This window comes from Panthera pardus, unplaced genomic scaffold (assembly GCF_024362965.1).
Source record: "Panthera pardus isolate Hobbes unplaced genomic scaffold, ASM2436296v1 HiC_scaffold_3, whole genome shotgun sequence".
In the NCBI taxonomy this organism is placed as follows: domain Eukaryota; kingdom Metazoa; phylum Chordata; class Mammalia; order Carnivora; family Felidae; genus Panthera; species Panthera pardus.
In genome coordinates, this window is record NW_026526876.1 from 26,478,363 (window position 1) to 26,490,937 (window position 12,575).

General features: G+C 39.4%; 1 protein-coding gene and 1 non-coding gene across 2 annotated transcripts in view; one reads left to right on the plus strand and one right to left on the minus strand.

The window, feature by feature from the left end:
• Positions 1-1,373: 1,373 nt before the first annotated feature.
• PSMD12 (proteasome 26S subunit, non-ATPase 12) overlaps positions 1,374-12,575 on the minus strand; it is a 30,501-nt gene continuing 19,299 nt past the window's right edge. The window contains exons 6-11 of the mRNA XM_019466468.2: positions 9,912-10,061; positions 9,683-9,817; positions 8,607-8,719; positions 7,747-7,921; positions 4,799-4,876; positions 1,374-3,847 (exon numbers count right to left, since the gene is read on the minus strand). Coding sequence (XP_019322013.1) covers positions 3,638-3,847; positions 4,799-4,876; positions 7,747-7,921; positions 8,607-8,719; positions 9,683-9,817; positions 9,912-10,061 — 861 coding nt within the window. The 3' untranslated portion in view covers positions 1,374-3,637. The remainder of the gene's footprint in view (positions 3,848-4,798; positions 4,877-7,746; positions 7,922-8,606; positions 8,720-9,682; positions 9,818-9,911; positions 10,062-12,575) is intronic.
• Positions 10,694-10,780, plus strand: LOC128774354 (small nucleolar RNA SNORD35). The gene has a single exon (XR_008418932.1). It is a non-coding gene; the product is annotated as a small nucleolar RNA SNORD35 (small nucleolar RNA).

Sequence of the window (12,575 nt, forward strand, 5' to 3'; positions counted from 1 at the left end):
GGAGTAGGTGAATTCAGAGAAGCAGAAAATAGATTAGAAGCTACCAGGGGCAAGGGAAAGGGAGAGGGGGATGGGGAACGACCACCTAATAACTTCTGGTTGGGATAAAATTTCGCAAGTAGGGTCACCTGGCTGGCTCAGCCAGTAGAGCACACAACTCTTGATCTTGATCTTGGGGTTGTGAGTTCAAGCCCCATGTTGATTGTTGAGATTACTTAAAAAAAAAAATTTAAAAAAAGATGAAGAAAGTTTTGGAAATAGATATGAATGATGGTTGTACGTTATGAATGTAATTAACGCCACTGACTTGTATTACAATTACATAATATAAAGGTAATATACAGTGGGAAGTGAGGATCAAACAAAATCCCAGTAAGGTATAAGGAGAGATTTTAAAAGATTAATTGGTTATGCAACAATTAAACTCAGCAAGCATTTACATTTCTATGTAACAGAAATGATGGATAAGATAAACATGGTTCCCAATCTTAAGTTTTTATTTTGCGTGTATGAGAGAGAGAGGGAGAGAGAGAGAGAGAAAAAAAATGAATGGGGGAGGGGCAGAGAGAGATGGAGAAAGGGAGAATTCCAAGGTTCTGCATGGTCAGCAATGCAGGGCTTGAACTCAGGAACCATCGAGATGGTGACCTGGGCTGAAATCAAGATTTGGTGGCTTAACCCACTGAACCAACCCAGGAGTCCCAATTACTAATCTTACAGAGAGAAAAGAAATAGCAACATAATGAAACTTTTCCAATCCTCAATTCTTTCAACATGGTAAATATTGAGCCCCAGGTCAGGGACATTGCTTTGTGTCCACTCAGAAAGCAAGAACATCTCTCTCCATGTCCGCAAGCAAGATAACAAAACCCAGAACTTTGGATCACTAGACTCAGAAACAGCGGGCACGGGACTTAAGAATCACGCCGGAGCATAAGCCTAACTGTACCGATGCCCATGTCCACGCAGTACTTTCTCACAAAGCCCTTTTGAAAACCCTACCATTTATGCAAGTGTTCGTCCGCCACCCCTGAGAACTTGTTACAAATGGAAGTCCTTGGGCTCTACCCCAGACCTCCTGGATCAGAAACTCTGGGGGCAGGGCCCGACCATCTGTTTTAACAAGCCCCGCCGGTGACTCTGATGTGGGCTCCACTGGAGAACCGCTGGTCAAGGGCACAATAAGGTATGGCCTGTCGTGAACCCCAGATCAGAAAGGAGTCGGGGGGGAAAAAGCCAACCAGTTGGCGTGTAAAACATGCACAATGTTGTCCCCCGGCTTCAAAAACAGGTTTATGGAGAGGACATGATTTTGAAAGAACGAAAATCCTATGGCTTTTTGCTTTAGACGGCAAGAGAACTGAAAAAAGACGTGATGTTTAAAAGTATGAGTTTATTCTCCAGGGTTTTACACACCCACAAATCAGTGCTTTTATTGCAGCTATATCCAGGAGCCAAACACAATGTAAAATACGTACTTGTTGTATCATACATGTAACACTTGTAAGAGATAGAATGGAACAGCATGATTTTTAAAGATTAGTTCTCAATGATTCAGTAAGCATATGGAAATTGAGGATAATTACAGAAATCGGTATTGAACTCTAAAATAAAAACATAAATTATATAAAAATAAAAGGGTAAAAAGTGTTTCATTTAAAAAACAAAAACAAAAAACAGTGGCTCATCATCTCTCTGTAGTTAGTAACCTAATGAAAACGAAAAGGAGCTAAGTATTATCTTCTCCATATTTAAAACAAAGTGGTTCTGTCCTTTTCACGAACAGCCAGCTGGAAGTCTGAAATGGAAGCCAGGGTTTGGGGTTCTGAACGTCTCGAATATTTTATTGCCCTGTGTTAGTTGATTCTTCTTCGTAACACTAAGAAATTTAAGTTGCTTGGACAGGAAAAACTCAAGAACTGGATGAGCAGTTAAATTAAATGAGATCCAGCGACTGGGACACCGTTACAAATGGCACCAAATCAGGACACACAAAGAGCTTAGTTCGAGGGCAAGAACGCGAAACAAAGACGAAAGAGGGTCATTTGAGAGCTTTACAACAATACATCTGGCCAGATGGCCTAGGTGTTTGCCAAGTACAAGGGTAACGAGTTGGTGAGTTAACGAGAAGCTAGATTCAAATTAGCTCCAATTTGGTTCACAAATGAACAATGCAAAATGATTTCATTTTCTATCCTTTTCATTCAGCAGAAAATTGAAACCATATTCTACTGCTAGCGTGAACTTCTGATGTTCCTGAACTTGCCACCACAGTTTTGGTTAGATTTTTGAAGATGAGTGGTGGCAGATGTTTGTCATCAATGTGACCGATACATAAATTTCCGAAGAATAGACTTGGATTTAATACTGGGTTATTACTCACAATGACTCAGCATAAATAGCAGAGGTCCCTACAATTGTCCCCAGCTCTGGATCACAGAACAGTTTAGTGACCACTAAATGAAAACAAATTATGAAAAAAATGTTATTTCCACAATGCCTTTTGCTCCCCCCCCCCTTCGTTTGGATTTTCAAAAAAGCAGACCTCCCACTTTCTTTACTTTAAATAACCTTCTAACATTGTTTCATTGTTCTGTTTTCCCTGAAATAAATCAAATTTTTTAAAAACTTCCAAAAATTTGCTCGTATTAATTGATCTCAGATGTTTCTTTTGACAGTAAAACTACTTTTGTTTACTTCTGTAAAAGAAATGTCAATACTGTGCTATTTGCTTAGAGGATGGCTGAGTCCTTCTGGATCATTTTTAAAACGTTTTAGGTTGTTATCCAGTGTTCACGTAATGGAAATAAGTTCCTATAGAGTTAATGAATTTGGAACACTAATGATGGAATTAGACCTAGATGTGAAAGCCACGAACAAATCTTATAAAAATGACTTTGTGTGTTAACCTGTGTCAACACGATGTCACTTGATTTTGTTCAGTAACTGGTCAAGACGGGGAACGGAAAGAATCGAGCTACTGTGATCGAAACCAGTTTGACTCAAGGAAAAAAAATTAAGTCTACATTAAGTCTTTAGCCTACCAATCACTCTCTACACTCAGTCTAGAGGCCTTTTGCCACAATACTAAAATACAAATTCTTCACAAATTACAACTCTATCCCAAATGTTCTGATATGCCCTATGTTGTTTTTGAAATTCTACTAAATAATTGATAGCTTTACAACAGAATTTCTTTTATTTAAAAAATACTTAAATCCCTATCCCACAAAATGTTCAGAAACACAGGTAACTATAGAAAGTCAATGTGCATATACTGCTTTTATTATAATAATGACGGTTGTTAGCTGAATGAGAACAAATAATAGCTAAAAAGTTTTCAAATGATAGAAAAACACATTTGGGTAAGTTATGACACAAGTTTTTGAGTACGTAGACCATAGAAATAGAAAATTTTTTTTTTTTTGCACCAATTGCAAATGCAAAGTTAACGATAAAATCAGGGAAGTGAAAGGTCAAAAGGGGCCTTAAACATAGTCACTATCTTTTAAATTTTAGACAAAGGAGCTGAGAATAGAAAAAAAACCCCAACATATACACCATAACAGTCTTTTTTTTGTTTTTAAATGACTTCCAATTTTAACTCTTTTCTAAAAGCATTAAGGGCACGGAGACCCTACTGTAGATTATGTATCATCTCCTCTTTGGCTATGAGGTGTGTAGTTTTGTTAACGAGAGACATCAGTGAGTTCAGTTTCTGAGACCAGTCATTTAATAAATTATTTGGATCCTTGGGTCTCTGGAAGTTGATAATTCCTGCCAACCTGTCTACTTTAGCAAAGATGGTCTTGTTAACTACTAGATTCGAAAGAAAAGCTTCTGACTCCTGCAAGAGAGAAAGACAAATTGGATTAAGAAAGGATAATTTAAAAAAAAAAAAAAGCGTAATTACAGAAAATAATTTAAGGAAAAATTTAAGGAAAGCATTTTCTGTCTTTTAAAAAAAAAAATGTTTATTTTTGAGAGAGACAGAATGTGAGCGGGGGAGGGACAGAGACAGAGGGAGACACAGAACCCAAAGCAGGCTTCCTATAATAACGTATTTATTTTACTGCGAGTCTAGGAAATGTCTGCTCTTGGTCTACAATGGTCCCCCCCCAGCACATTATGCAGTTAATTTGTTTCCAGAAACACTGGGTTACTATATATGCCCTGTCACTTGGCAGCTATGTAACTAAGGACAAGGCACTTTACTTCTAAGGACTCTGGTCCTCGTGGTCCAGAAATGTGAGGAGCTAATGAGCTAATGAGCCAACCAACGATCAAGCGTTTGACCTCTAACATCCGTGATTCCTCTTTTTTAGCTAAACTGGAAAACACTATGCGATGACTTTTAGCTCACATCACTTAACTCCTATCTCTGTGGTGGGTGAACATTCCAGCAACAGGAACTCAGGCCTGAACGTAACATTCTTCTAATGTGACCTGGGCCCTCGGCAGGGGGGCTGCAGCAAAGTCTCCGTCACAGTTTACATCTCTATGGTTATTTCTGGGAACCCAGACACATTTATGACAGAAATATAAACCCTGGGCAAATGAATCAATGTAAAACTGCCATATTTAAGAGAAGATTTTAACTAGGACATAACATTAATGTAATTATAAACTTGGTGTTTAGGCTATTTTTTGATCCTCAAGATGGCCTGGAGAAACCTTCTGCCACCTAAGCTTAAAACTAAATAATGAAACAAAACTGATTTTCTCATTTGATTTTTGTAAGTCAGCTGATACTCAAAATGACTGGTTACAAACAGCTCATGCAACATTTACCACTTACATCAACAGACAGATCGAGAAGCTGGGCCATCCTCGTCATTGTTATCCTCGTGTAATACTTGGCCATTATTCTAATATTCTGGGGAGAGAACAGAGGACATATGAAGGACAGGTAACAGTTGTCGATAAAGCTAACAGCTCATTTGTTTTCATTTCCAAACAGGTTTAGTTAAAATGTCGGATTCAGAGCTTTTGTTTCTCTATAGCCCACCACGGTTCTAAAGTTCAACAACAAAGTAAAAAATTTAGGTATTTTGACTTCTGTAGTTATTTGGAAGTTATTCTGAATACTCTCCACAACTTTTTTAAAGCTTATTTATCTATTTATTTATTTCGAGAGAGACAGAGATAGCATAACAATGGAGGCACAGAGAGAGAGGGAAAATCCCCAGCAGCCTTCACACTGTCAGTGCAGGGCCTGATGCAGGGATCAAACTCATGAAACCGGGAGACCATGTATGACCTGAGCCGAAATCAAGAGTCAGATGCTTAAGCGACTGAGCCACCAGTCGCCCCTATTCTCTCCAACTCTCTTTAAATATATATAGTCAAGGGCTGCCTGGGTGGCTCAGTCAGTTGAACATCCGACTCGTGATTTCAGCTCAGGTCATGATGCCAGGGTCGTGGGATCAAGGCCCGCATTGGGCTCTGTGCTGTGTGGAGCCTTCTTGAGATTCTCTTTCTCTCTCTGGACCTCTCCCCTGCTCATGCATGTGCTCGCTCGCTCGCTCTCTAAAATAAAAAAAAATAGAAATCTATTAAAAATACATATATGTGGTCAAAACCTAGGCTTATCTTAACTAAAACAATGGTTAAAAACTGTAACGATACTAAACTATTTTTGCTAAATGCAAGAATCTAAAGTTAAACTTTCCTAATTATGACACAGATGTTTAAAAGGCTCAGATTCAAAAAATGATCGAGAGTATCTCAAAACACATTATCATAACCGCTGAAAGGTAACGTGAAATTAAATGTCCCAATTTTCACTGGAAATGGTGCTCAAGTTAGAGACTTCCCTTTATTATTATGTTATTAACAAAACAACAGCATTCACAGGGAAAATGGGGAACAGTGGGAAGAAAAATGAATGGATCTTTGAAGAAGCCGTGTCTTCTCCCGTCTCTGTTAGGGTCCAGGGCCACACCAGCTTCTTAGGAAGCAGGGGAATCATTCTGGACCCCTCTTCCTTCATAACTTTCAATTTAATCAGTGACCAAATTCGATTGATTTTCTTTCTTAAAATATTTCCACCTCATCCATTCTTCAATCCTCAGCTACTGCTTTGGCTGGAGCCCACAGGGGCCCTCGCTTCGTCTTCTCAGTTCCATTGTGGTCTCTCTCCAAACACATTCTCCACGCTTACTGCTAGAGGGCTCTGTGTCAGAAATGGGCCTGGTCACCGTCCTCTCGGTTTCCACGACTGGAGTATATACACCTTGTTACGTTCCGGACCCTTACCATATCTCCGACTTCCTTCCTGGCTGAGCCCTGTTCTTGGAGGCCCTAGGGTTCCCCTGCTGGTCGGTGTCTCCATGCCTTTGCTCAGACTATCCACCTGCACGCTAACCTGGTTCTCTTCTTACGAATCTTCCCTCCTATGTCAATTAACCGCGGCTCTTGCCTGACTGTTCTTTCAGACAGAACCAATCAACTTTCTCCTCATGCTCTACTCCATTCGATATATACTTGTACCCTAATATCTGTAACATTTTTTAAAGTTTACTTATTTGTATTCTGAGAGAGAGCAAGAGCGTGTGCATGTCCATGAACGGGGGAGGGGCAGAGGGAGAGAGAGAGAGAATCCCAAGCAGGCTCCACGCTGTCTGCGAAGAGCCCCATGTGGGGTGAACTCACAAACTGCAAGGACATGACCTGAGCCGAAATCAAGGGTCGAACGCTTTACCAACTGAGCCACCTGGGTGCCCCTGTAACGCTTTTATTTATAAATGCATCTTTCCTATGATTTCTTTTTAAGCTCTCTGAAAGCAGGGACCAAGTCTTCCTTTCCCACATGCCTCAGCACTTTGAACAGTGTCTGGCACACAGAAGGCTCAATAGGATGTTATATGAATGAATGCTGAGCTAATTCAATTTGTAGTGACACCAAGATCAAAGGTCAGGTTTAAGACATGTTACCCATTCTCCAAACTACTAAGCGAGTATTAGATGGAAAACACTCCTTTCACCCACAACTACCCCCCACATTCTTAAGAATTTCCTGCTGGTTTATATGCCGTAAAATTTTGGATTCTCGAGAGGTCCCCACAAAATAAGCATGCTAAAACATAGTTTTCTGAGAAGCCAAAAATAGGGGAATGTGGGGGGGGGGGGAAGGGAGTAAGAGGGAGGTGATAAATTCTGATGTGCTTTGGGAAAGTATACAATAAACATTTAAATAACAAATTTACATCTCTACTACATTGGGAATAGCCTCCCTACCTCCAAAAAATCCTAAAGCAAAGAACTAAAGACATAACCTCCAAAGAAACATTGGACTATCAAACTTAAAAATCAAAGTTTATGCTCAACTTTACTTCCAGGTTGGCAACTCTGTCATGCCTTTTTTTTTCTTCACTATTTATTTTTTTCGGCCATCTCTATGCCCGACATGGGGCTCAAACGCATGACCCTGAGATCGAGAGTCGCACACTCTTCTGACTGAGCCAGGTGCCCCATCCACCATGCCAGATTCTTTTTTTTTTTTTTTTTTTTAATTTTTTTTTCAACGTTTATTTATTTTTGGGACAGAGAGAGACAGAGCATGAACGGGGGAGGGACAGAGAGAGAGGGAGACACAGAATCGGAAACAGGCTCCAGGCTCTGAGCCATCAGCCCAGAGCCTGACGCGGGGCTCGAACTCATGGACCGTGAGATCGTGACCTGGCTGAAGTCGGACGCTTAACCGACTGTGCCACCCAGGCGCCCCCCACCATGCCAGATTCTTACATGTTCAACGACTCTGTTCTTCAGGTCTTTCCACCTTCTTTCACCTTCCTCCGTAGAACCAAACACATCAGTTGCCGGACTCTCGGGAGACCCTTTCCTTAATTCCAGTCCATAGTCTTCAACAAGCGTGGACCAGCGCATCAGCTCCATCGTGGTAAAAAGCTTTAAAAGATCCCTGTAAATTGTATAAAACTTAATATTCCCAATCTGTAAAAATTGTTTTATCTAATATAACAGCAAATGTTTAAAAACCGTCAAAGACTGTACTTATAAAATCTCTACACTCAATGGGGACTCAAAGTTAGGACTCTGAGATCAAGAGTCGCACACTCTTCTGACTGAGCCAGCCAGGAGCCCCCGATTATTATTTATTTTGCCTACTTTACTATCATTTTTTCCATAGTAATTCCGAACGGAGCATTCCCCTACTTAACATTCTATCCCCTACTGCAACGTATTTGCCAATCTCTGGAATAATTAACGTAAACTTACTAATGAGGCAGATAAAAGAAAAAAACAGCTTTTAAATAAAAGCCCACTGTGCTTATGAAGCGTGTGTCTGTTTCATAGAGTATGTACTTCTGAAAATCACGAAGCCCCAAATTACTAAAACTTTATCAAATGGTTAATTAACCAAAAGCTGCTAAAGTGAGCTTGAAATGCAACTTCTACTTGATAAGTGGTTTAGGACGAAGACTGTGATTTCGAATACAGCGCGAAAACACATTTCGCTATTTCATGAACTCTAGCTTTATTCGCCAATACAATCTATCAGCAACCAAGTAAGAAGGTGTACACTTAGATTAACCGATTTTCTTTCATGATGGTGTTTCTGCTACTTTAGCTATAAACGTACTTACTTGTATTTAGGAATTTCTTCTAACTTCTTGTCTCCACTTATTCGGTGAACCAAATCTGACTGTTCATTGTCAAAAGGAGCCAAGATCACATAGAGGACAACACTTTTCAGAGCCTACAGATGTTTTATAACACAATGGATTATATGTAAGCTTAGAAACAAAATGGAAACTTTGGCAGAAACTAAAAAAATCACAAAAGAATTGTCTATATTCATGTTTGATATTGTACTCAAAAGTCTTAGGGAATAAACACCCTACCAAGCTGATCTTTACACAGTGGCTTTCCGTCATCAATTCTTCTGGAGCAATTACGTAAATCCTCGCTAATCTGAATTACTCTCTGGGCTGACATCTTTTTCGGTGACAAATGTATAAAGAAAAAGTTCTTACAACAAGTTAGCAGCACAAATGTGGAATATACCTATCACCTATTTGAAATAGTATTGTGAAATAATTTTCCAAAGTAATGCCAGGTCTTTGCTTGTAACCTTATTAGCAAGTGACCTGCTATACATATTTTATTTAATTTCATTTATTTTATTATTTTTAACTTTTAAAAATATTTATTTTTGAGAGAAAGAAAGAGTATGAACAGGGGAGGGTGAGAGAGAGAGGGAGGCACAGAACTCGAAGAGGCTCCAGGCTCTGTGCCGTTGGCACCGAACCCAACACAGGGCTCCAACCCACAAGCCTCAAGATCGTGACCTAAGCCGAAGTCGAATGCTGAACTGATTTGAGCCACCCAGGTGCCATGTATTTTAAGTAATCTCTATACCCAACATGGGGCTTGAACTCACAACCTCAAGGGTCAAGAGTTGCATGCTCTACCGACTGAGCCATCCAGGTGCCGCTACACACACTTTAAATAGCAAACCTACATTCTTCAAAAGTGACAAAGAATTTAGAGTATCGCCACACTTTGTTTGAATCAGTAAAGATGAACTGAATTGTCATCACTGAATAGAAAGCAGCACCATACAACTGCTTATGATTACTGAAGTTAAACTTATTTCAAAATAAAAAATGCAAATTCTTCCTAATAAGTATCGACGTCCAGTATAAGAATATATTCTTACCTGTTGCCACTTTTCACTTTCTGCCTGTATACAGGGAGTATCATATATTGCTCTGTAGTGCTTACAAATAGACAAATAGGACCCCTCATGTTGATCCAGCTGAATCATTAAGTTATAATATTTCAACTTTAATTTCTGGAAAAAAAAAAGTTGATAAAATAAATTGGGGCTTATGGTTTTTTCCCCCAAATACTCCTATAGCAAACTTGTAGTTAAGAGACACGCTTACCTCTGTATTTTCTTCCTGGAAAAATTTGGTGTTAATTTTCTTGCTGATGATTTGTGTACGAATGTAATCCTTCACAGCTAGACAGAGCCTCATCTGCTCCAAAATAAACTCCACTCGCTCTTTCTTTTCCATTGATCCGTAGGTTTCCACCTAGCGAAGTCCCCAAATAAGTTTATATTTAATTTTTAAAAACTGCAAAGTTAAATGTATTAAAACATTCACGCCTGTCCAATAACAAGAAACTTCTCGCACACTGAGAGAGTACTGATGATGATCTAAAAAGCTGGTTTCCTCCAGGAAATCACAATTTTAAAAAATATATAGTAAATGGCTATTTTTCCTTCTGGTATAGAAAGTTCTGTGAATTTTCACCTACGTAGTTAACAATAGTAGAACTACGTAGTTAACTTATGTAGTTTAACCACCATCACAATCAAGATACAGAACAGTTCTTTCAGCCCCAAATACTCCCTCGTGCTACCCTTTACAGCCACACAGTTCCCCCACTTTGAACCCTCGACAGCCAATGATTCTGAAACAACAGGTCCATTCCTTTTTACGGCCACGAAGTGTTCCACCGTGTGGAGGAACCAGTTTATCCACTCCCCGGCTGAAGGACAGCTGGGCCGTTTCCAACCTGTGCCCATCACTAACAAGGCTACTCTGAACATCAGTGGACAGGTTGAGTGTGAACTTAAGTTTTCATTTCTCTTGGGCACAAGAAGTGGGACTGCTCGGTCGTCTGGCAAGCATACGTTCAGCTTCGTAAGAAACTGCCAGACTGCAGATGATGGCCCTTTCTCACGATGGTCTGCGGATGGCACCGTGGCCAGCGCCGATAATGCCAATGGCTCAGCCGATGCCAGGAAAAAAAAAAAAAAGAAAAAGAAGGAAACTGCCAAACTGTTTCCCAGAGTGACTGCACCATTTCTCATTCCCATCAGCAACGGATGAGAGTTCTCATCACTTCGCATCCCTGCCAGCGCTTGGTTCTGTACTTTTTTTTCTGAGCTATTCTAATGCGCGCGTAGGGACATCTCACTGTGGTTTTAATTTGCGTTTTCCTCATGGCTAGTGAGGAAATTGCAATTCTGAACCCAAAATATGATGCCACTTGCAGGCTATTTATATGATAAAAAAATTAAGGAAAAAAAGAGGTTCTAGCCTTTTTATAATTCGGATAACAAGGCTGACATGACTCCAAACGGATGCAGGATGTACAGTTACGGTCAATATGCAACAGATACAACATAGAAAACCAGTTCTGTCAAATACTATAAAAACATTTTTAATACTTGGTACACACATATTGCAAATGAATTTATAAAATGTAGAGTAACAAAGTAAAATGAAGTAAGGCTATTATTATTAGGTCTGAAAAGGTTTTTATTTCATGGTCTTTGTAATTTTTTTATTAAAGAAAATAAAAACGTATACACTGATGAATGTATGTATGCAAATCCCTAAGGAATGAAACCATCGATGTTCCATCTATGTATGTTCACTCACTCTGCATGTGTCAAGTATTTTGAAGCAAATCTCAGGTAACATCTTACATTTATTTCAGTATGTATTTCTAAAAGAGAAACTGAAAAAAAAAAATGATCATACCGAAAAATTTCTTAGATCACTAAATATCTACTCAGTCCTCAATATCTCATTTAATTAAATCAGAATCCAAATAAGGCTTATACTTTGCAAGTGGTAGGTAAGTTTCTTTTAGCCTTGCCATTTATTTACTGACAAAATCAAGCCAATCATCCTACAGTTTCCTGGAGTCTAAATTACACTGATTGCATCCCTGTGGTATCATTTAATAAGCTCCTCTGTCCCCAGTGTATCTTGTAAACTGGTAGTTAAACCTAGAAGCTTTATATAATTGAGGTGATTTTTTTCTGGCAAGAATATTTCAGAGGATGTTAAATCGTGGGGCACATAATCCTCCTGGTTGAAAGACAAAACTATGGAGATGGTAGAAAGATCAGTGGTTGCCAGGGGGTGGGGGAGTGGAAAGAGGGAGGAACAGTTGGAGCATAGAGAATTTTTAGGGCAGTGAACTATTTTGCATGGTACAACACTGATAAACACACGTCATTAGACATTTGTCAAAATCCACAGAATGTACAACATCAAGAGTGAACCTTAAGGCAAACTATAGACTTTGGGTGATCATGTGTTGACACAGGTTCATCAACCGTAACTAACGAACCATTCTGGTTCGAGATGCTGGCAGGAGGGGAAGTGGTGCGTGTGTATGTGTGGGTGTGGGGGGGGATGGTGCATCGGGGGATATACGGGAACTCTCTGTACTTGCCACTCAACTTTGTTGTGAACCTAAAACTGCTCCAAAAAATACAGTCTTTTAATTAAAAAGAAGAAAAGAAGTTTGAAGTCAAACAGAACTAGTATGAATCTGAACTCTACCAATTCTTGGCAATGACTTTAGGCACATTACTTAATCCTTTTAAATTTCAGTTTCCTTGGCAGAAAAATGGGGATAGAAATAGTGTCGTGTGTGAACGTTAAATAAGATAAAGCGTATAGAGAACTCAAGACATGTTTTAAAAAAAAGAACACAGACAACGCAGAGCACACAAGATCCTCTCAGTACTATGGTTTCCCTTCCTCTGGCTAAAATGGCACATGACTGAAAAATCAGAATAA